Source organism: Scyliorhinus canicula, chromosome 2 (assembly GCF_902713615.1).
Source record: "Scyliorhinus canicula chromosome 2, sScyCan1.1, whole genome shotgun sequence".
Classification (NCBI taxonomy): Eukaryota; Metazoa; Chordata; class Chondrichthyes; order Carcharhiniformes; family Scyliorhinidae; genus Scyliorhinus; species Scyliorhinus canicula.
In genome coordinates this window covers 28,733,324-28,757,841 of record NC_052147.1, presented here as the reverse complement: position 1 = coordinate 28,757,841, position 24,518 = coordinate 28,733,324, and the positions used below count along the sequence as shown (strand labels likewise).

The 24,518-nt window shown below is 45.7% G+C and overlaps 2 protein-coding genes across 7 annotated transcripts in view; one reads left to right on the top strand and one right to left on the bottom strand.

Annotated features, from left to right (window-relative positions):
* The window catches only part of LOC119951685 (protein unc-79 homolog), a 269,084-nt gene extending 258,141 nt beyond the window's left edge, over positions 1-10,943 (top strand). For 4 of the 6 annotated variants that reach the window (XM_038774945.1, XM_038774935.1, XM_038774953.1 and 1 more), the window contains 3 exons: positions 2,675-2,752; positions 8,576-8,617; positions 8,724-8,924. In XM_038774945.1, the coding sequence (XP_038630873.1) occupies positions 2,675-2,752; positions 8,576-8,617; positions 8,724-8,924 (321 nt within the window). Of the gene's footprint in view, positions 1-2,674; positions 2,753-8,575; positions 8,618-8,723 lie in introns of all 6 variants that reach the window. The other 2 variants (XM_038774926.1, XM_038774915.1) reach the window with 1 other exon arrangement.
* The window catches only part of prima1 (proline rich membrane anchor 1), a 189,321-nt gene continuing 167,412 nt past the window's right edge, over positions 2,610-24,518 (bottom strand). Inside the window, exon 4 of the mRNA XM_038775011.1 lies at positions 2,610-5,383. Within this exon, the coding sequence (XP_038630939.1) occupies positions 5,344-5,383 (40 nt within the window). The 3' untranslated portion in view covers positions 2,610-5,343. The remainder of the gene's footprint in view (positions 5,384-24,518) is intronic.

Here is a 24,518-nt window from a genome sequence, read left to right as displayed (position 1 = left end):
CCGCACTTCTCCCGGCCAGATCGCGCGCGCCTGGTGAAAGCGTCCCGCCCCTTTGAACGCCCCAGTGTGGATTTCAAAGGGCCCCTCCCCTCCACCGACCGCAACACCTACATCCTTAGTGTGGTTGATGAATTCTCTAGGTTCCCCTTCGTCATCCCATGCCCAGGTATGACGTCTGCCACCGTCATCAAGGCCCTCGATTCCATATTCGCTCTGTTCGGTTTCCCCGGCTATATCCACAGTGACAGGGGATCCTCATTCATGAGCGATGAGCTGCGTCAGTTCCTGCTCAGCAGGGGTATCGCCTCCCGCAGGACGACCAGCTACAACCCCCGGGGAAACGGGCAGGTGGAGAGGAAGAACGGGACGGTATGGAGGGCCGTCCAGCTGGCCCAACGGTCCAGGAACCTCCCAGCTTCCCGCTGGCAGCAGGTCCTCCCTGATGCACTCCCCTCGATTCGGTCACTGCTGTGCACCGCAACTAACAACACACCCCATGAACTTGTTTTTGCCTTCCCTAGGAAGTTTACATCCGGGGTGTCGCTCCCGACTAGGCTCACAGCTCCAGGGCCAGTCATACTTCGTAGGCATGTCAGGCTCCACAAGGCAGACCCTCTGGTGGACAAGGTACGCCTGCTCCACGCGAACCCCCAGTATGCCTACGTGGAGTTCCCCGACGGCCGCCAGGATACAGTCTCGTTCAGGGACCTGGCTCCCTCGGGTGCCGATCCCATGCCCACACACCTCCCCACCCACGCGCCACCCTCCCTTTCCCTGGCGCCCCCAACATCAGCCCCACCAGGTCCTTCCCTCGTTCCCCTGCCCACACTAGAGGACATGGAAGATTTCGGCATGCTCCCGGGGTCATCCAGCCACTGGCCAGCACCAACACCGCCAGCGCCGACGTCGCCACCACTGCTGTGTCGCTCTCAACGAACCGTCCGACCGCCGGTCCTACTCAGCCTGTGACGGGCACCGGGTTGCAAGATGGACACTTGATTTTTTTTCCCCTCCCCCTCTGTAAATAAATCACGGATTATGTATAATAGTTTCACGTCACCCCCGCCGGACTCATTTTTAACAGGGGGTGAATGTGGTGATCTACCACTGTATATATATGTGTGTGCCTGTATTAGGGGATGTACAGCAGTACCTGTATTACAGATTTACCGGTAAGCCCCTGCTGGCTACCTCCGCACACAGAGAGCAGTATAAATATTCATGAGTTCCCCTGAGCTGCCATTCTACAGTTGCAGCTGAAGGAATAACATCTCATGGTAATAAAGCCTCTCTTGTACCGATTCGGGTCTTTGTGTGCAATTGTTAGCGCATCACAATGGCAGATGAGGACCTAGAAGTAATTATTAACACTTAAGGAGGTGGTGTTGGGCAAGCTAATGGGGCTAAATGTAGACCAGTCTCCTGGCCCTGATGGAAAGCATCCCAGGGCATTAAAGAGATGGCGGTGGAAATAGCAAATGTGCTTGTGGTAATTTACCAAAATTTGCTGAACTTTGGGGCGGTTCCAGCAGATTGGAAAACATAGATTTTTGAACAGTAAAGGAATTAATGTTTACAGTGAGCGGGCGGGCTGAGTTCACAAAAAGATCAGCCATGATCATATTGAATGGCGGAGCAGGCTCGAGGGACCAGATGGCCTACTCCTGCTCCTAGTTCTTTTGTTCTTATGACTCAGTTACTTGGATAGTTTAGAGAAACTGGGAATGTTCTTAGGGAAGAGAATGTTGAGAGGAGAACTGTTAGATGTATTCAAAATCATGACGAGTCTGGCTAGAGGGTTGAAAATCTGAGGACACTGAATTCAGGTGAATGGCAAAAGAACCTAAGTTGGCAACAGAAAGAAAATCTTTCGCTATGCAGTCAGTGGTCAGGATGTGCCTTTTTTATCCTTTCATGGGATGTGGGCAGCACTGACAAGTCCAGTAGGGGCTGTTTAGCTCACAGGGCTAATCGCTGGCTTTGAAAGCAGACCAAGGCAAGCCAGCAGCACGGTTCGATTCCCGTAACAGCCTCCCCAAACAGGCGCCGGAATGTGGCGACTAGGGGCTTTCCACAGTAACTTCATTTGAAGCCTACTCGTGACAATAAGCGATTTTCATTTTCATTTCATTTGTTGCCCACCGCAGTTGAAAGTGTGGTAGAGGCAGATTCAGTCGAGCTTTTCAGAAGTGGGTTGGGCAATTATCTGCAGAGAAAATATTTGCTGGGCTACAGGGTAAAGTTAGGGAAGTATGACTAGCCACGGTATTGTTGCAAAACTGGCACAGATGCAACAGGCCAAATAACACTGCTATGACAACATTATTATTTTAAGAGTATGCCAATAACTAGATAATCTAAATCCAATCTAATACATTGAATAAAAGCAAGATACTGGAAACGCTCATCAGGTCGGGCAGCAAGTGTGAAGAGAGAAACGAGGTAATGTTTAAAATTTTTCGTGAAAGCTGAAAAAATTGTTCTGTTTCTCTCTCCACTGATGCTGTCTGGCCTGTTTTAGCAGTATTTTCTGCTTTTATTTCAGATTTTCAGCATCTGCAATGTTTTGCTTTTGTGCAAATATGTAAAATAATGTTCTCAAAACCAACTTTTCAAACACGTTAGCTTTTATTCCAGCATTTTCTCAAATGAAAAATCCTTCACTGTGTTGCAGATGGTAGAAATGGTTTGCTTGCATGTTATCAACTTGATGGAGGCTCTACAGGAATGCAATTCAACTATCTTTGTGAAGGTACTTATCTTTTTAATTATTCTTTTATTTATTATTATTATTATGAGGGATCATGATGTTTTAAGGTTAGATTTATATACCCATCTGACCAGTTGGCAGTAGTTATGTATTTGCTCCACTTCATGCAATTTTAGGATGTCAGTTAATTTTCCTAATCAGAGTCTGTTTTAAATTTAAAAACACTAATTTTGAAATCAAAAGCAAAATACTTTAAAACTATCCTTGTACACACCTAATGCTACTTCAAAATTTTGGACTTAAACAACTTGGCTTGGATTTTCACCAAGTCATGGCAAATCGGGAGATCATTAAAAATGCCAGTATGGAATCTAAATGCAGAAGTTTCGCCTCCATTTGCAGCAGATCCCACTTTTGCCGGCAGTGGAAAGGGCACAGGGCATGGGTCGCCCCAAACGCAGGGCCATTTGATTTGACTGTTGAGTACAAATACACCCGAATTTCATTATTCCAACAACTTTAATCCACAATGAAAGGGGAATTTAAGGTTTATTTAAGTGTCAGGAACTGAAGGAATTCAAATCTCTTTAACATTGAAAAAAAAGTCTTCAGATTTTAGTTCGAGTAAAAGGACAATAGGTACCCAATGCTGGAGTACGTTGATTGGCAGGCCATCTGGTATAGTACAGAAAAATCATTAGCCATCTGTTTATGCAATTTCAATGGACTCCAATGTTTAGATTTCCCAAGGTTTGGTATTATATCTGAGCCCCTTATGAATGTTTGGTTGTATTTCAAAAGATTCAGAACCACATCTCAGCAGGGACTGTGTAGATATTTTGATTGACAGTTTTAAGAGGTTATTGAAGGATTAGCTATCTTTGATATGATTAATTAAATATATGTTTGTTTGTAAATGCGGGAGTGGATTTACATTTTTTGAATGTGTTTCATGAATTATTTTTTTTTGGTACCGAGTGTATTTGATTTTGAGCTCTATTAGATTTTTAAAAAATTATTTCAAAGGATGTGGGCTTTGCTGGCTAAACCAACATTTATTGCCCATCCCTAATTGTCCTTTGGAAGGCGCTGGCGAGCTTCCTTCTTGAACCACTGCAGTCCATATTGTTGTTAGGGAGGGATTTGTAGTTTTACCTAGAATTCTTACATGAAGGAATGACAACATATTTCCACGTCAGGATGATGAGTGACTTGAATTTTCAGGTAATGGTGTTCCCATGCATCTGCTGCCCTTGTCCTGCTAGATGGTAGTGGTGGGTTTGGAAGTGCTGTCTAAGGAGCTTTGCTGAGATCCTGCAGCATGTCTTGTAGATGGCATATACTGCTGCTACTAGCACTGCTGCTAGGTGGAGAGAGTGGATGTGTGTGAAAGGAATGCCAATGAAGCGAGTAGTTTTGCACTGGATGGTGTTGAGCTCCTTGAGTGTTGTTGGAACTGCGTTCATCCAAGCATGTGGGGAATATTCCAACGCACTCCTGACTTGTGCCTTGTAGATTGTGGACAGGATTGGGGAGCCAGGAGATGAATTACTCACTGCAGGATTCGTTAGCCTCTGACCTGCTTTTGTAGCTGTGGTATTTTTATGGCTGGTCCAGTTCAGTTTCTGGTCACTGGTAGCCACAGCATATTGAAGTTTGAAATTATAAGTGTATTTTTATTTTCATTTCCACATGGCTTCAGAGCTCTGCCTATCATGGATAAGGTAAGTGGGGGTAGAGGATTCATGAGGGGATGGAGGTGGTATGGGGCTGACTGGGGAGGTGAGGGTTCGAGGTCTTAAATAGCCTTTAGTTCAATTGGGCCAAAGTTCCAAAGAACTGAGGCAGGCTTTCTGACCCGCCTGCCTTGGCAATCACCTGCCTCCATGGCCACCTCCAAACTGCCTCCATTCCTCCTCTGGAATGAAAGCATGGTGGAGGTTGGTGGGGCCCTTTTTAAAGAGGGTCAGTCTGTCAGGTCTGGAAGCTTCCCGATTCAACCTCCTTCACAAAAGTTCAGCCCCATGTATTTTGTTCAGTTACATAAAATACATATCAAGCATACACATACATTATGAATATACCATTGCCAACAATGATTATATTCTAAAAATGAACACACATTTTACATTAAAAAGTACATATTTTTGTAATTTACTGCAATGACTCAAATATTGAACTTTTGAAATATTGAACTGGTATGACAAATATTCATTGCATCTTCCACCACAAAGTACACTGTGCGTGCAGTTCTTATTATTTTATTTCCTAATTAGATGGAATACAGCATTATGCTTTTTTTGAAATTGCAAATGATGCCTTGATACAATTCCAGTTAATGACTTACAATTAAATACGTTCTGTTGACTTTAATGCACTTCAGCTTAACATTGATGGATGTGGTATTATATAATTGTTGCTTCTTTTTGTTATGCTTGGAGTTTGGTAACCTGTAATGCCTAGTATTAATTTAATTTTCAATGTTTTTATGATTAAGTAGCTTTCAAGCAACCCTTTATATTAATACAGTGACAGCTTGATCCATAGCACCAGATAACCTTGGATCCATAATGTAGGCAGTGCAGAGTAATTGTACTCTTGTTCATAAATCAGACATCCTGCCAAGCTTCATGTCATTGAAGGTGGAGTTCATTTTGGTGAAGCTGTCCAACCCTAGTAGAAAAGAGCAAACAACAAAATATAGTGGACACTTGAATAGCTTCTTATAACCTAGTATAGATACAAACATAATTATTGTATAATTTTGCAGCAAACCTATGGACAATTAATTCTAAATCTTTAATGAAAGGACAAAGTTGATTTAGTTCAAATCCTAGCACATCTTCAAGACATTCAAAATGCTTCATAGCCACTGGATTACTTTTGAAAAGCAGTCAGTCTGTAGGTGGCCAATTTGGGCTTAGTAAGATCAGATAAAACAATGAGTCAATAACCAAGTTACTCTATATTTTTATACTGGCTGTAGAGAAAGTATTGGATATAACACAGTGAAACCTCCCGGTGTCCTTTTGAATCCTGCTTTGGGATCTTGTACATTGATCTAAGCAGGAAGACAAAGTCTCTGTTAACATCTCATCTGAGAGACAGTACCTCCAATAATGCTACACTCACTCAGTATTGCACTGAAGTATCAGCGCCGTAATGAGGTTTGAACCCATAACCTCTTGACTTGGAAGTGGAAGTGCTGCAGAGTGAACCCAAGCTAAGACTGACAGCCATATCGAAAATTATGGGAAGCCTTGTCCGATGATGAAATTTAAAGATGTTTACCAATGTAAGTTATGGTTGTTATACTGGGCTATATACAGTACAAATACATAGACCTGGATACTCCATCCTGGAGACGAAGTGTTCCTGTCAGCGGAGAATCGAGACTGGTCTCTGCTGACACTGGGAGCGGGCCCCAGGTGCAAGTTTCTCTCCTTAACCATGCAGATATATCCATGGTGGAGAGCTTCCCGGATTCCGTCGGAATCTTGGTATTAGGTCTCCATTTTGAGCAGGCGATTCAATTCTGAGGTCCGGTGGCAGGTGCCCTCCCCCTCACCATGATAATAATGGGCAACCCCCACCCCCACTCCAAATGTTTGAGGGTGACCCAACGCCCCCCCCCCCCCCCCCCCCCATATCCATCAGAGACTCCCGGCAGAGAAAGTCATCAGTTCCCCCCCCCCATCAGACCTCTTCCCCTCCCCCCATCAGACACCTCCCATCAGAGACCCCTATTAGTCAACGCTGCAGGAAAGCTGAAGAGCAATCCAAGCAGAAAGGTCACTGCATTTTCACCTACCCTTTCCTAATATCTGCCTCAGATAAAAGTGTTTAAGCTGCACCTGTTACAAGTGTCAGAAGCTTCCTTGAAAGCTAAGTACACTTGAACACTGCACTTCAGATCCTCTGACAGCCTTTGAAATGCAAAACTCCCATTCAATTTCAGACTGCAATACATTTTACTAGCCAGTGATTGACGGTTTTACTAGTCCAGAGACAGGTGCTTGGTGGATTGTTCATCTGTTCTTTCCTTTACGCTTGAATGCATCTCCATTACTTTGCTTTGATGCTAACCACAGTGTTTTTAAACACTTGTAATTATTGACAGTTCCTCACCATATCAAAAGAACCTAAGTGGTTTCACTTCCTCTTATCATAGCATTTGGATCCTGGGAGAGGCACTGGGCAATGGAAAATTCACCCCATAATCTCATTGATCGCCAAGATGAGATGAGCCCCGCTTAATCCCCTTACACCTGTTCTGTCTCCATATAAATATGACTTGCTCTGATTAATTCACTACCTGCCTTGACATTGTGAACTGAGACTCTGTTGTTTTGGGAAAGGGAGGATAGGAAAAATAAACTTCACAATTCTGTGTTTTAGTTTTCAGCTCCCATATTACTTTTCGCAAGTCTTCATGTAGCTACTCCTGGACATCCATAACTCTCACACAATTAATGTATATCAGGTGTGCAAGGGCTCTATACTTTATCTCCCTATTTTGTGCAAAAAACACCATGAGTTGGATTTAACGGGTTGGGGGAAGGAAATAGACTCCTCACCCCTGGAAGGAAAGTGGGCTTGTCACTGATGCACCTGGAAAAGACCGACCCCGCAGATATAATGAGGTGTTGGCTAAACAAGGTGAGAGTGGGATTTTGTCCTTCAGTGGAAGGAAATCCCAGTCTCCAGTCAGTGTCAGAGCTTAGTAGTGGGCACTGTCGGGACTGTAAAGTGGAGTAGGAAGAACAGTAATGGCTGCCAGAGACAGGCAAGTCCTGGGCTTTAAGGGTGGAGAGGGCTCTGTGAACACAAGTTGGGTTTTGTAGCTGATTTGAATGAACATAGAATGTAGAACATACAATGCAGAAGGAGGCCATTCAGTCCATCGAGTCTGCACCAACCCACATAAGCCCTCACTTTCACCCTATCCCTATAACCCAATAACCCCATCTAACCTCTTTGGACACTAAAGGCAATTTAGCATGGCCAATCCACCTAATCTGCACGTCTTTGGACTGTTAGAGGAAACCGGAGCACCCGGAGAAAATCCACTCGGACACGGGGAGAACGTGCAGACTCCTCACAGACAGTGACCTAAGCCGGAAATCAAACCTGGGACCTGGAGCTGTGAAGCCATAGTGCTATCCACTAGTGCTACCGTGCTGTCCGTAGGGAAGGCATGGAGGAACGAAGTGGGGTGACATCATGGCAGTGTGACCTGATGCGCACAGGACACCCCTCAAATGATCTGCCCACATTTCCTCCCCTTGAATTTTCAACTTGGCCTCCAAAGATGACCTGCTCACTCCTACCCGTCTGCCTACGCTAACTATATTATGGCATTGACAGTGTAATGTCACAATCACTTGACTTGGTAACAAGCTAAATTGACCTCTATTTAAATATAGTTAGTGGTCTGCAGATTCTTGTGCCCACAAACCTAAATATGTGGGAGAGCTCAGGGGTGAGCTGGAAAGTGGTGAGTTAGGTATCCTTCATACTTCATGCTTCCCCACAATGAAAACACACCTGGTGGACGGCTGTAAAATCCAGTCCCATCTGTTGCATGAAGCTTGCTAGTGACAGAATTGTTTGTTTGAACCTTTATCCGACTGCTATATGCGAAGGAAGACAGAAGCTCTAATGTAATGTACCTTCACACTGTTCAGACCTTTAATGTGAAATTATTTCAAATAGCTTGCATCTTAAAATTTCCAGAACCTTAAGGTGTTAATACAGATCAGAGTTTATACAATTTTAGCATCAGGAGAAAACAAATGTGCAATGAGTTGACATGTTAACTTCAGAAAGCAGTTTCAATTTGTAACACTTTTCTTCTTTAAACAGCTGATACCAATGTGGTTACCAATGATTCAGTCAAATTTAAAGGTAAGTGTTATTGTGCACCATCATAAGTTAAAGGTGATTCCATGCTTTTTCATCGTAATCATTGAGTGATTTGCTTCTAATTTTCCACTTGGCCCGAACCCAACAGTACCTATCAGCAGGTCTGCAACTGCGTCTTCAATCAATCCAGAACAATGTCAACCATCATATCTTGCAGTCATTCCAGGCAACTGGGCAGATGAGCACAAATTCATCGGTACTACGTAAATGGCTGCAATGTACTCAGTTCAAAATGGCTCAGGTGGAAATACAGTCATCAGAAGCTGCATCTCAATTTTACCCTCTTTAAGTTTTCTTCCTTGTTTTATGCACACTGGACTTGAAGCAGAGACATCTCTTATTCAATCTTCTTATGCTGATAAAACATTAGATGCATGTTGGCAACTAAACAGCCTCTGTATGTATATATAACCATTTTATCATCTTTACAAATGTTGTAGAAGATTATTTAAAAAAGAATACTTGTATAAATACTATAATGAACTTGCTTTTATTAGAGGCAGTATTTTGTAATTTAATATAATAGTGATCGGACCTCTACATCAATTGCGCTGCATTTGAGATGTTATTATACTGCATATCTGTTTATAAAAAAATATTTTTTAAATGGGCTATTTTACACACCTTTTGTGTTCCCATGAGTTACTTTAATCAGCTTCAATATCAGTGGTTATACCTATTCACAATCATTTTGTTGTGAAAATATAATTTCTGATCGAATTACGTATCTTTTTTGTTTGTTCAAATGACGCTTGCTAGTATCTATCAGCATTGTTCGGTATTATTGCCAACTGAATGTAGTGTCAGTTCTGATATTGTGTTTTTCTGTATATTCTGTATTTGGAATATGTGCAACTGTGCTGAAAAATGTGCTGTTTCTTTGGTCTTCACATTTACTGAAACTGAATCTTTCTCTACACCAAAAAATTTAACTAGTGTCCTAATTCTGTCTCTGGGAACGTGCTAACTCCTAATATCAATATTAGGTATGTGAAAAATTATTATTGAGGCCATATTTTGCAATAATACTGAAAGAAAATTAGTTTACCAGTTCAATTATTGGTATACCACTAGGCTATGGATGTAAATAATACCTTTAGATCAATGTCAACATTATTGAAAATAGAATAGAAACTGATCTTTTCAGTAGCCAGATTGTATATACTTTCATGCAGATCTTGAAACTAGATACATATTTTGTGGAAAAAGGATAAGTAATTCTATACCAGAAGATAAAACATATTTTATAAACCAGCATAAATAGTCTGGTGCAAATTACAGTTATTTTTCTTTTATAACCATTTTTTATTTATTTCTCTTCCTAAACCTGTCATCATTCATCTCTATGTTTTTTTCAACAAGAAAAGACAGACTGATGCTGGAGATCTACAATTCATAGCTTAAGCCGTAGGAACTATATTTGGGCCAGAATCCTCCGGCTGGTGGGAATCTCTGTTCCTGCCGGCAGTGTGCACTCGCTCATCGGTTTCCTGACAGGGTGGGGTGACTTCAATGGGAAATCCCATTGACAAGCAGCGGGAAGATAGAATCCCTCGTGAGGAAGCAAATACTAGTACAAGACACTATTTGGGCATGTACCAATGGCTGTGGACTTGTTATTGGCTTTTGTGTTATTGGCTTTTTACACTACATTATTATCCAAACTGTAGACTTTAAAATAAAATAGTTATAACAGTTGGAGACAAGAGTATACAGTATATACAAAACATGTACATCTGTTGTTGGCACTTAAATTTATTAGTGATTTTTCCATTTTGATCAAAAGGTTGCACTAGTAGATTTAAAAAATCAATTAAACATTAGACTCACACAGAAACAAGGGAATTATTTGAAACTTTTCTTAATTTTCTGGTATAAATTACCAAATCAGTAAAGCAATTTAAATGTTGTTCTATAATTTTAGTAACTGCAGAAGTTTACACTTGATGGTCCAGCATTGAGTTCTACTGAGCAGGAGGACCCCAGGTTCAATCACTCTGATGAATTTGTCAACTCGAGCTGGATGGTCCTTGGCTTCAATGCGATGGGAAAGAGCAGGAAGAATTTGGGCAGTGTCTTTGCTCCAGGTTGTTTTGGATTTTAAGGAGATGTTTGTGGAGAGGCTTCTTTCGATAAATTCTGGAATGATAGCAATACTGATAATCGAGTAATAAAGTCAGCATTGATTAAGAAAGGGAAAACATGCTTGGCAAATCTACTGGAATTCTTTGAAGATGCAACTAGTAGAGTTCACCAAGGAGAACCGGTGGATGTGGTTAATTTAGACTTTCAAGGGCAGCACCGTGGCCTAGTGGTTAGCACAACCGCCTCACGGCGCTGAGGTCCCAGGTCACTGTCCGTGTGGAGTTTGCACATTCTCCCCGTGTCTGCGTGGGTTTCACCCCCACAACCCAAAAATGTGCAGAGTAGGTGGATTGGCCACGCTAAATTGCCCCTTGGAAAAAATAATTGGGTAATCTAAATTTATTTTTAAAAAAATTTAAGACTGTCAAAAGTCTTTCGACAAAGTCTCACATAGCAGATAACTATATAAAGTTAAAATTCATGGGATTGAGATGGATAGAAAGCTGGTTAGCAGATGGGAAGCAGAGTTGGAACAAACGGGTCTTTTTCCGATTGACAGGCAGTGATTAATGGGGTACCGCAGGGATCTGTGCTGGAACCCCAACTGTTCACGTTATAAATGATTTAGATAAGGGAACTAAATGTATTACCTCCAAATTGGCAGATGATACAAAGTTGGATTGGAAGATGAGTTGTGAGGAGGATCCAGAGATGCTTCAGTGTGATTTGGACAGGCTGAGTGAGTGGACACATGCAGATGCAACATAATGTGGGTAAATGTGAGGTTATCCACTTTGGTAGCAAAAATAAGGCAGCAAATTATTATTTGAATGAGTGTAAATTGAGAGAAGTGGATGTTCAGCGAGACCTTGATGTCCTCGTGTATCAATTCCTGAAAGTAAGCAGGTACGGCAGGCAGTAAAGAAGGCAAATGGTACATTGGCCTTCATAGCAAGAGGATTTGAATGTAGGAATACGGATGTTTTGCTACAATTGTATAGGGTTTTGGTGAGGCCGCACCTCTAGTATTCTGTGCAGTTTTAATATCCTTCTCAGAGGAAAGATGTTCTTGCTCTGGAGGGAGTGCAGCGAAGGTTTACCAGGCTGAATCCTGGGGTGGTGGAACTGTCATGAGGAGAGAGTTGGTTAGGATTATATTCATTGGAGTGTAGAAGAGTGAGGGGGGAATCACATAGAAACATAAAATTCTAACCGGATTAGACAGGGTAGATTCAGAGTGGTGAATCTGTGAAATTCACTGCCACAGAAAGTAGTTGAGGCCCAAACATTTCATGAAAGAATTAGATATAGCTCTTGGGGCAAAAGGGATCAAGGGATATGGAATTTGATGATCAGCCATGATCATAATGTATGGCGGAGCAAGCTCGAAGGGCCAAATGGCCTACTCCTGCTTCTACATTTTTTGAATGTTTGCATGTAATTGATTTTGTGATTTTTGTTGCACTCCCTTGCTTTTCAAAGACCTTTTCCAGTCAAGCTTTACACTGTGAAAGTGTTCATAACAACTTATTGCTATACTCATCATAGTGTACACATTGATGTATTACCCATTCAAGATTGATAATGTCCCTATTTTAGTAAAGGACTTCAATAAAATGCCCCATTTGCTTATACTTCGCTGTAATGTTATTTCTGTATATTTCACAAAGAGAAGTGGAGAAATTGTCCAATGTTTTTGGAAAGAAATTGGAATGCTATTCAGCAATTCTTAGATGATCCATCTGTAGAAACCCACATTTGGTCTCCTTCAAGCATAATATAATTTTATTTTCTTCCCTAAGCTGTTTGTTTAGCAGTTTCCAACACAGAACTTTGTACTTATTAAAATGTATGCACATACAGGAGACGCAGTACCTAGATTTTTATGTTTGGCAGGTGTGTGCATTTTATTATTTCATTGCATTATCAGAGGTATAATCTTACAGTGGTGAAATAAAATTTTGAAGACCAATGTACTGCTTCCTGCAAAAGAAAGAATGGTATTTCGCTTTTCTATTGAGATGCACTCAGAGATATTTACATTAACATGTTAACCAGGCTCTTTCAAGGTCACAATAACAAAATTCATGATGTAGAAAGAGTTGCCAACTGTCACAAGAAAATGTTATTTTCCACACACAAACCCAATTGAAATGTAATTTTGCCAGTCACCCAATCATTGTGTTGACATGTTTTGTCTTGGTTTAATTTATTTTGGTTGTAAAATTATTTTTCTCTCCCTCTCTTTCAAATAAAACAAAATAAATTTTACCTCTGAAAGGTTTTTTAGTCTTTTTTAGGAAAGCTACTGGAAAGAAAATGTTTAGAAGTCAAGAAAGGTACCACACTTATCCAGCTGACCTATATATGTTGACGTACACTGGGGATGTTAGATGCACAGCTCACACACAAACTGCACAGTCCAAATTTATGGTTTCTGGCCAAAATATCCAGTTTCTTGCTTTTGGAACATTAAAGTAAACTTCAACACATAAATGTGATTATGTTTTCTGAACTGTTATTTCCAATATTTTGGCAATTAGAAATTTCCTTCACTGAGGAAAGATAACAGCTGTTGATTTCTTTTGTCCCAGTAAGGATTGAATTCATTGATGGAAATCCAGTGGCAAAGGATCCCAGGGTCAGGTCTCAGTAATTATAAAATGGTTTCAGTATTGAAAATATCTATCACCTATATCTGAATAATAGCTACAATAATCATGATTTTTCAATGAAACGTATGTCCCAAAAAACAAATTTTAATATAGAATTTATGTGCTTAATAGTATTGTACTAGCAATGGTTCATTGCATGCTACAATAGTATTAATATGTCATTTGATATGTTTGTGGACGGATTGTGATATGGTAAATTCTATTTTGCAACTCAACAGGACAATGAAAAGAGGCCTTGTTCAAGGAGTTACTGTACAAAACTTTTAAGAACTGTTCCTATACAAGTACAGGAACTGTAATGTGCCAGTATTAGATCTGTTGACAGATGCACATTAAACGCTACATTAGAACAAAATATCTTGACATTTTTCCTCTGATAAATTTGATATAGTTTTTTAGCATGAGATGAACAGGTGAATGGCATATTGAGGAGATGCTAGAAGTCCTTCTGGGTGAATGTGATAAAATTAATTGAATGTTTTTTTTCCCTTTGGTGCCCATCTTGTGTAATGTGTGAAAATCCCTGGCTCTTTTTTGCACATTTCTGGAATATTTGTACAGGGGAAAAAAAGTAAAAGACATGTTTTAAAAGAGCATTGAAAAATGCTTCATTTTTTAATAAACTACCATTATAAAGGCTTTTAATGTTTGCCCTCACGGCAGTTAGAATCCATTTATAATTTTTATATGGCGAGAGTATTCGGATTTTCTGAGGTCTTCTGGATTTTTAAATTGCTATTTATTTTAAATAAATATTTTAAAAAACAAATAAATACCTGACACTCGAGAAAGAGAAATCTGAGAGAAAAAAAAATGTTTTTCTCTCTTCATAATTGTCGGTAATTGTATATTATCACGGGACAAAACAAGTTGGAAACCCAAGGCAGAAGTCCCATGTAACAACTATTGTACATTTATTATTGGCTACTATCACAATTGTCTTTTATAATTTAGTTGCCCACGGTCTTGGTGATCTTACTTTCGATTGAATTCATAGTTATTGTGTTTGCTGTGCACAACAAATGCAAAGTTGACTTGTGTCAGGGACTGTATCTATACGGTCATTAAAAGGTAAGTGCTTTGACCGCAATATGAGACAGAGAAAAGCGTGGGTATGGTTTTGGGGAGGGGAGCGTAGAGGAGCAGGGAATGGCCTGCCACCCCCGGAAGCAAAGTTGGGCCTGGAGCAGATCAGCTCCACACCAGCCAACCCTGCAGCCATGACATGCCACGGGCAGGTTTAATAAGGGAAGAATGGGGAGTACATCCCACCCTCTGGAGCTGCTGCTCAATTCGATTGGTCAGATGCTCCCCGTCAGTCCCCCGATCCACAAAGGGCAGCCCCTGAAGATCGAACCTATCATCATTCCACTTTCTGAAACATTGAGTTAAAAAAATTGGGCTCTGCATCAAATATTTAATTTTTTGGGCAGTGAATTATCAGGGTCAATTAGCTTGGTGGGAAGCCTAATTGATCGTCGATTACCTTTTCAAAATTGGTGGGTGGGCTGTCCATTTTGCATCCACCCACCCCCGCATTATGGCAGGTGGGAGCTCAGTAGTGTGGGTGAGAAAGCTGTGCAATTGGGCACTCAACCCTGTTTTACATGCCCTTCCCTGCTGGAAACAAGCCCAATGGGGACATGTAAAAAGCAGCCTGAGGAGCAGTAGGAACACAAACAACTATGATTCACAGATAAATTCTGAGGCATAGTTAGTCCTTAATAGCGCTGTACAAGTGTCATAAACAATTCAAGCACCACTTATTAGCTATTATTAAAATTAATTGTCCCTTATACAGCATATGTGAACTGAAAGGAAAACATTAGGGAATGCAGTGTTTTTTCTTTACGTCTCTTGTCATCAGGCTTCAAAATCCTCTTCTTACTGACAGAAACCTATTCTATGGTGGTTTAATTTGCATTTGGCCTTTGACTAGAGAAATATTTCAATGTGTGAAAGCTATTAAGATGATTTTGATTTATGCTGATCCCGGCTTTAACATCTTCGCTTCTCGTGCCTTCTGTGACCTTGAATACAAATTTGTTACAAGGAGGTCCAAGCGAAGCAGATAACAACACTTCAAAGAATTCGACTGTCCAAAGTGTCAAAGGCACAGAAATCTTTGCGCGACCAGGTCAAGAAACATTGATGGAAGATTTCCCCATGTGCACTTTAAATAGCAAATACATTCCTTATCCACACTTAGCAAACAAAGTAAATCCTGGCAGTAGTTTTACTTTACACTCCCAGTGCTTTGAAGGAAAGGCATCAGCAAAGGACAGAAAGGAAAGTAATAGTGAATATTAGAAATCAGAAATAAAAAGTGAAAATGTTGCAAATAATCAGCAGGTTCTGGCAGCTTCTGTGGAGAGGGAAACCGAGTTGCAGGCAAGATTTCGCAATACTCCCTCACTTCTGAAATCAAATGTAGAATTTGAACTGATGGGCAGTCGGGACCCGAAACGTTAGTGGAGTGGGCTTTGCTGTACCTTTTCGACTGAGTTACAGCATTAGCACTCTACTCTCGAGAAAAATCATACAAACAGTGTTTCTCTCTCTCCACAAATGCTGTCAGACCTGCTGAGTTTTTCCAGCGTTTTCAGTTTTTAATAGCATCCCACTTGCAGGTTTACGACCATACGATTTCCCATTATCTTCCCGAAATGCGAATTTCCCCTTTAAGGGGATGGGGTTTCCCCTTTACAAGGAGAGCCCCAGTTGTATAAAAACCCTGGCCTAGCGTCAGGTCAATTGTCTTGCTTCAGGACCCTTAGGGGAGTGGAGGGGTATTATGACTGTATCAAAATAAACCTTGTTCTGTAAATTTCTACTTTCATCTATACGTTGTGCCTACTGCGGATTCAACAAGAGACACACTCTTGCCAGTAGATAGGAGAAAGAGGCCAGCCTCTGAAATGATTTTGTACCTATTTTTTCCCTTTGGCCGTTTTAATTCATTCATTCAACAGATCATTCAAGTATCATGCAAAAGATGATACAAGAAGAAACCGAGGATTGCTCAAGAGGACGTTACAAACTTTGGGAAAGCACAATCACATGATTCATGCATACCCTCCACCAGCACAGACAGACCCACCTTGTTGGGGTCTCCAAGGCAGGGAGCTGAATTGTCACAGGCAGGGACAGCAGCGGAGAACCCCATCGGAGACGAGCCCTCCTAGTTCTCTTCAACTGGATGCAGATGCTGAGTCTGAGGTGTCATCCACAAAGAGGACCATTCTGGAGCAGCAGCAGAAAATGTGTGATGTTTTCTAACCATTTCTAGAGGCACTGTGTTCCACTGGAGAGAAATTAGAGGAATCTGGTTCTCCCGTAATTGTCTTGCTTCAGGCCTTTTGAGCCAAGTTGCCTGGAGCAACGGCTATGTTTGATGGCCTTCATGAATGACCTGCACACCTAAATCTAACCAGTTTAAAGTGGATTGAGAAAAGCCATTCAACACTGAATTATAGCCAATGATAATGTTCAAGTCAAACATGAGAGGGAAAGTGGAGAAAGAACACTTGGATGTGTCTCAAGGCACTGCTACTGTTCTCCACCTCCTTTCCCTCACGCCTAAGTCAGAGCTGCCTTGATGACTGAGTCTACCCCTGCACACATGCAGGTGGCGCAGTCTTTGGTGGGGCCCCTCACAACCTCAAAAACCCAGAGGATATCCACCACAGTATCTCAGATCAAGGAAACAAGCAGCCTGCCTCTAATCTTACAGAATGTCCTACTACACGCATCTAGGTCCTCGGAGCAGGGGAATGAGAAACCTGCCTCTTGCTCTGCTGAACCACAGGATTTGCACCTCATAGAAGTAATAGGAAAAGAAACATATTTTGTAGTTTCATGAAGGAAAGCATTTTGGTGTTTAAGAGGTGTTATTGTGGCAGATTCATTGTAAATGGCTATGCACGATAAACGTTATTTCAAGTCTCCTTGTCTCGTTTTCTCCACTGCTACCTCTTGCCTGTAAAGCGCACATTACCTGCATCTGCTGGTGTTGTTCCTGCGCCTGCTGGTGTTGTACCTGTGCCTGCTGGTGTTGTACCTGTGCCTGCTGGTGTTGTACCTGTGCCTTCTGCGCCTACTGGTGTTGTTCCTGCGCCTGCTGGTGTTGTTCCTGCGCTGTTGGTGTTGTTCCTGTGCCTGCTGGTGTTGTACCTGTGCTTGCTGGTGTTGTACCTGTGCCTGCTGGTGTTGTACCTGTGCCTGCTGGTGTTGCAACTGCTCCTAGTGGTGCGCCTGCTGCTATTGGCTTTACTTTAAATAAGTATTCAGTATTGGGTATTAAACATTTTCAGGAAACATATTTGCATACGTCACTTTGGCGGCGCTGGCCGCGTCATTCCCGCAAGCGTCAAGGCCGGGCGCTCGGGATTCACGCGCCGCCACTCCTAGCCCCCCCGGGGGAGGAAGAATAGTGGGCGAGGAGCGGCCTCCGACGCCGGAGTGAAACACTCTCGGGTTTCACTCCGGCGTTGGCACTTAGTCTCCCGTTGGGAGAATCGCGCCCCAGATTTCCCTCACTGTGACGTTGTCAGTCTATCAATTTTCCACATACGAAACATCTTGTCATCAGCATCACTCCCACACTGATTATGGGCAATTAACTTTAAAACTCTACGGTGTCAAAAGAGTTAAATGTCTGCACCAGAAACCTCAGATTGTGAGGCATCAAAAGTTTGCATAATGTGTTTAATTCTATAATTGGTGGCTGATATAAAGGCAAAGTAGATTTGCATTTCACAGTGGGTGGTAGAAAATTAGCTGGCTGTACTTATCTTGGTAATAGCCCAGCTTAGGTACTTGTGGAAGTGATTCATTCCCCCTCCCTCAATCCTCCTGGTAATGTAATCTTTCAAAAGTTTAACGATAGGGGAGACGTGGCTAAATGGACTGGGATTTACTAAGAGCCGGTACGCAGAATGTTGATGTTTATTTGCAAACAGAAGTGTTGGAGAATATCAAGGAACAACCAGGAATGCAATTCCAAAGGCAGTCACTAATATCACAGAATCCCTACAGTGCAGAAGAGGCCATTTGTCCCATCGAGCCTGCAGCAACCCTCCGAAAGAGCACCCTACCTTGGTCCAATCCCTTGCCCTATCCCCTAACCCCATAACCCCACCTAACACTTCGGGGCAATTTAGCATAGCCAATCCACCTAACTCACACATCTTGGGACTTGCGACTGAAGTTCTTAAGCCGAAGCTCTTGTAATATGCTGTTGTTGCTGAGGTGTTGCAGTGACGAGGAGCTTGGGCCTTGCATGTTTAAACATGAACCATTTATTCTCGGTCTTTAACTACTTGCAGATTGTCTTGCATGGCGCTGCTTCTCTATGCAGGAGACAATTTAGAAACATGTGAGCTATGAAATGATATGGATAAGATTAATCCTGATCACTTTAAGCTATGCAAGATATGAGAACCAAGTACGCACAAGCTAAAACGCGGGACAAGGACAGGATAGATTTTCTTCTGCAATGTGTAATCAACACTTGGAATGGCTGCCAAGGGTATTGGAAGTAAACACAGCAATACAGGAACATAGGACCAAGGAACAAGAGTAGGCCATTTGACCTTTGACTCTGCTCTGCTGTTTGATAAAATCATAGTAAGAAGTCTTACAACACCAGGTTAAAGTCCAACAGGTTTGTTTCAAACACGAGCTTTCGGAGCACGGCTCCTTCTTCAGGTGAACATTCACCTGAAGAAGGAGCCGTGCTCCGAAAGCTCGTGTTTGAAACAAACCTGTTGGACTTTAACCTGGTGTTGTAAGACTTCTTACTGTGCTCACCCCAGTCCAACGCCGGCATCTCCACATCATGATAAAATCATGGCTGATCTGATTGTGACCTCAACTCCACTCTCCTGCCTTCCCCTCAACACCTTGCCTATCAAAAACCTTTCTAACTCAGCCCTGATTGAATTCATTGTCCCAGCCTCCACTGGGCTCTGTGGCAGAGAGTTCCTCAGGTTAACAGCCCTCGAGAGAAAAATGTTCTCCCCATTTCTGTGTTAAAAGAGAGAACTCGGATTTTTTAACTGTTATCTATCCTTAGGCCCTCCCCCAAAAGGAAACATCTGCCAGATATCCACCTGATCATTTCCCTCCGGATCTTAGATGGATCGTGGGATCCAGATCTTGTCAATAAGATTACCGCTCATTTTTCTGAAATCCAATTGATGTAGGCCCAACCTGTTCAACCTTTTTTCATGGGATGAGCCCATCATCCCAGGATGAATCGAGTGAACCTTCTCTGAACTGCTTCTAATGCAATTATGTGCTTTTTCAAATAAGGAGAGCAAATCTGGACTCAGCACAGTATTACTGTAGTTAAGTTGTGTTCTTCTGTTCCTGGAAATCACACCTACAAATGAAATGACTTTAAGTGAATCATGGATCCCCAAAGGAATCATTCAGGCTGCAGTTAGGCTCTTTTGGACATTTCTTGCCTGGAAAAAGTAAAGTACAAGTTGAAGTGCTGTACCACACATGTGCAGCACTGAGCATTCTAGATGGAATAACTTGCAAAATAAAATAAATTGCTGAATACAACTGAAATACTGTACAAATTCAACTCGTATAGCACCAAGTCACTCAACAAGCCCCAGGTAGCACAGCTTCTGTGCCTCAGCCACTTCACTCCTGAAACTCAGCTCTACTTTATGCTTCCCTTCCTTATTCTCTCTCTCTTTCTCCTTTCCTACTCCCTCCTTCGAAATGAAAAATGAAATGAAAATCGCTTATTGTCACGAGTAGGCTTCAATGAAGTTACTGTGAAAAGCCCCTAGTCGCCACATTCCGGCGCCTGTCCAGGGAGGCTGGTACCGGAATCGAACCGTGCTGCTGGCCTGCTTGGTCTGCTTTAAAAGCCAGCGATTTAGCCGAGTGAGCTAAACCAGCCCCTACAGAAGCCTACTTGTGACAATAAGCAATTTTAATTAATTCATTCATTCTCACTCTCTCGCGCATTGCCCCCTCTCTCTCCTTTCCCATTCTGCTTCTCTCATTTTCCCGCTCTGTCTGACCGCTACCCCCCAGCCCAGGCCAGTGACTCTACAATTCAAAGCTCAAGCCAACTCCCAGTCCGAGGCTGCACGTGGGCCGGTGCCTGGACTCGTCTTGACAGTGCACAAGTGACTGGGCCCCTGTCCTGGCCCACGGATGCAGCGGGGTGAAGGGGTGGAATGTGCCATAGCTGGATCCGAGGGGGGGGGGCGCAACACACTACAATCTCTACCGCTTCCTTCAGCCCCCAGCAGATTACTCAGACTTCACCTATTCTGTGGCTAGCAGCTTCCCGTTTCTGCCCTCTGCTCCTGCTTCTGGTGCTTGGTCCCTCCCCGCAGCCTTGGCCTCTGGTGATGGTGGCAGTTCCAGCATCATAACATGGCATGGGCTAGCCAAGAATAGCGTGTGCGGTATGGGCAGGCTCAAATGCCATGTGCAGTGTGGGCAGGGACAGGGTGCAGTGTGCGGCGTGGGCAGGGATAGGGTACGGTGTGTGTGAGCAGGGATAGGGTGCAGTGTGCAGTGTGAGCAGGGATAGTGTGCGGTGTGGGCAGGGATAGGGTGCAGTGTGCGGTGTGGGCAGGGATAGGGTGCAGTGTGGGCAGGGATAGGGTGCAGTGTGCGGTGTGGGCAGGGATAGGGTGCGGTGTGGGCAGGGATAGGGTGCAGTGTGGGCAGGGATAGGGTGCAGTGTGGGCAGGGATAGGGTGCAGTGTGGGCAGGGATAGGGTGCAGTGTGGGCAGGGATAGGGTGCAGTGTGGGCAGGGATAGGGTGCAGTGTGGGCAGGGATAGGGTGCAGTGTGGGCAGGGATAGGGTGCAGTGTGGGCAGGGGTAGGGTGCAGTGTGGGCAGGGATAGGGTGCAGTGTGGGCAGGGATAGGGTGCAGTGTGCGGTGTGGGCAGGGATAGGGTGCAATGTGGGCAGGGGTAGGGTGCGGTGTGGACAGGGATGGGGTGCAGTGTGGGCAGGGGTAGGGTGCGGTGTGGGCAGGGATAGGGTGCAGTGTGCAGTGTGGGCAGGGATAGGGTGCGGTGTGCGGTGTGGGCAGGGATTGGGTGCAGTGTGGGCAGGGATAGGGTGCAGTGTGGGCAGGGATAGGGTGCAGTGTGGGCAGGGATACGGTGCGGTGGGCAGGGATACAGTACGGTGTGCAGTGTGGGCAGGGATAGGGTGCGGTGTGGGCAGGGATAGGGTGCGGTGTGGACAGGGATGGGGTGCAGTGTGGGCAGGGATAGGGTGCAGTGTGGGCAGGGGTAGGGTGCTGTATGGGCAGGGATAGGGTGCAGTGTGGGCAGGGATAGGGTGCAGTGTGGGCAGGGATAGGGTGCAGTGTGCAGTGTGGGCAGGGATAGGGTGCGGTGTGCGGTGTGGGCAGGGATTGGGTGCAGTGTGGGCAGGGATAGGGTGAATGTGGGCAGGGATAGGGTGCAGTGTGGGCAGGGATAGGGTGCGGTGGGCAGGGATACGGTACGGTGTGCAGTGTGGGCAGGGATAGGGTGCGGTGTGGGCAGGGATAGGGTGCAGTGTGGGCAGGGATAGGGTGCAGTGTACAGTGTGAGCAGGGATAGGGTGCAGTGTGGGCAGGGATAGGGTGCAGTGTGCAGTGTGGGCAGGGATAGGGTGCAGTGTAGGCAGGGGTAGGGTGCTGTATGGGCAGGGATAGGGTGCAGTGTAGGCAGGGATAGGGTGCAGTGTGGGCAGGGATAGGGTGCAGTGTGGGCAGGGATAGGGTGCAGTGTGGGCAGGGATAGGGTGCAGTGTGGGCAGGGATAGGGTGCAGTGTGGGCAGGGATAGGGTGCAGTGTGGGCAGGGATAGGGTGCAGTGTGGGCAGGGATAGGGTGCAGTGTGCAGTGTGGGCAGGGATAGGGTGCAGTGTGGGCAGGGATAGGGTGCAGTGTGCGGTGTGGGCAGGGATAGGGTGCAGTGTGGGCAGGGATAGGGTGCAGTGTGTGGTGTCGGCAGGGATAGGGTGCGGTGTGGGCAGGGATAGGGTGCGGTGTGGGCAGGGATAGGGTGCAGTGTGTGGTGTCGGCAGGGATAGGGTGCGGTGTCGGCAGGGATAGGGTGCGGTGTCGGCAGGGATAGGGTGCGGTGTGGGCAGGGATAGGGTGCGGTGTGGGCAGGGATAGGGTGCGGTGTGGGCAGGGATAGGGTGCAGTGTGGGCAGGGATAGGGTGCAGTGTGGGCAGGGATAGGGTGCAGTGTGGGCAGGGATAGGGTGCAGTGTGGGCAGGGATAGGGTGCGGTGTGGGCAGGGATAGGGTGCGGTGTGGGCAGGGATAGGGTGCGGTGTGGGCAGGGATAGGGTGCGGTGTGGGCAGGGATAGGGTGCGGTGTGGGCAGGGATAGGGTGCAGTGTGGGCAGGGATAGGGTGCGGTGTGGGCAGGGATAGGGTGCGGTGTGGGCAGGGATAGGGTGCAGTGTGGGCAGGGATAGGGTGCAGTGTGCGGTGTCGGCAGGGATAGGGTGCGGTGTCGGCAGGGATAGGGCGCAGTGTGGGCAGGGATAGGGTGCAGTGTGTGTGGGCAGGGATAGGGTGCGGTGTGGGCAGGGATAGGGTGCAGTGTGGGCAGGGATAGGGTGCTGTATGGGCAGGGATAGGGTGCAGTGTGTGGTGTCGGCAGGGATAGGGTGCAGTGTGCAGTGTGGGCAGGGAAAGGGTGCAGTGTGGGCAGGGATAGGGTGCAGTGTGGGCAGGGATAGGGTGCAGTGTGGGCAGGGATAGGGTGCAGTGTGGGCAGGGATAGGGTGCAGTGTGGGCAGGGATAGGGTGCAGTGTGGGCAGGGATAGGGTGCAGTGTGGGCAGGGATAAGGTGCAGTGTGGGCAGGGATAGGGTGCAGTGTGGGCAGGGATAGGCTGCAGTGTGGGCAGGGATAGGGTGCAGTGTGGGCAGGGATAGTGTGCAGTGTGGGCAGGGATAGGGTGCAGTGTGGGCAGGGATAAGGTGCAGTGTGGGCAGGGATAGGGTGCAGTGTGGGCAGGGATAGGGTGCAGTGTGCGGTGTGGGCAGGGATGGGGTGCAGTGTGGGCAGGGATAGGGTGCAGTGTGCGGTGTGGGCAGGGATAGGGTGCAGTGTGGGCAGGGATAGGGTGCAGTGTGGGCAGGGATAGGGTGCAGTGTGGGCAGGGATAGGGTGCAGTGTGCGGTGTGGGCAGGGATAGGGTGCAGTGTGGGCAGGGATAGGGTGCAGTGTGGGCAGGGATAGGGTGCAGTGTGGGCAGGGATAGGGTGCGGTGTGGGCAGGGATAGGGTGCAGTGTGGGCAGGGGTAGGGTGCAGTGTGGGCAGGGATAGGGTGCAGTGTGGGCAGGGATAGGGTGCAGTGTGCGGTGTGGGCAGGGATAGGGTGCAGTGTGGGCAGGGATAGGGTGCAGTGTGCGGTGTGGGCAGGGATAGGGTGCAGGGTGCAGTGTGGGCAGGGATAGGGTGCAGTGTGGGCAGGGATAGGGTGCAGGGTGCAGTGTGGGCAGGGATAGGGTGCAGTGTGGGCAGGGATAGGGTGCAGTGTGGGCAGGGATAAGGTGCAGTGGGCAGGGATAGGGTGCAGTGTGCGGTGTGGGCAGGGATAGGGTGCAGTGTGCGGTGTGGGCAGGGATAGGGTGCAGTGTGGGCAGGGATAGGGTGCAGTGTGGGCAGGGATAGGGTGTGGTGTGGGCAGGGATAGGGTGCAGTGTGCAGTGTGGGCAGGGATAGGGTGCAGTGTGGGCAGGGATAGGGTGCAGGGTGCGGTGTGGGCAGGGATAGGGTGCAGTGTGGGCAGGGATAGGGTGCGGTGTGGGCAGGGATAGGGTGCAGTGTGGGCAGGGACAGGGTGCAGTGTGGGCAGGGATAGGGTGCAGTGTGGGCAGGGATAGGGTGCAGTGTGCGGTGTGGGCAGGGATAGGGTGCAGTGTGCAGTGTGGGCAGGGATAGGGTGCAGTGTGGGCAGGGACAGGGTGCAGTGTGGGCAGGGACAGGGTGCAGTGTGGGCAGGGATAGGGTGCAGTGTGGGCAGGGACAGGGTGCAGTGTGGGCAGGGACAGGGTGCAGTGTGGGCAGGGATAGGGTGCAGTGTGCGGTGTGGGCAGGGATAGGGTGCAGTGTGGG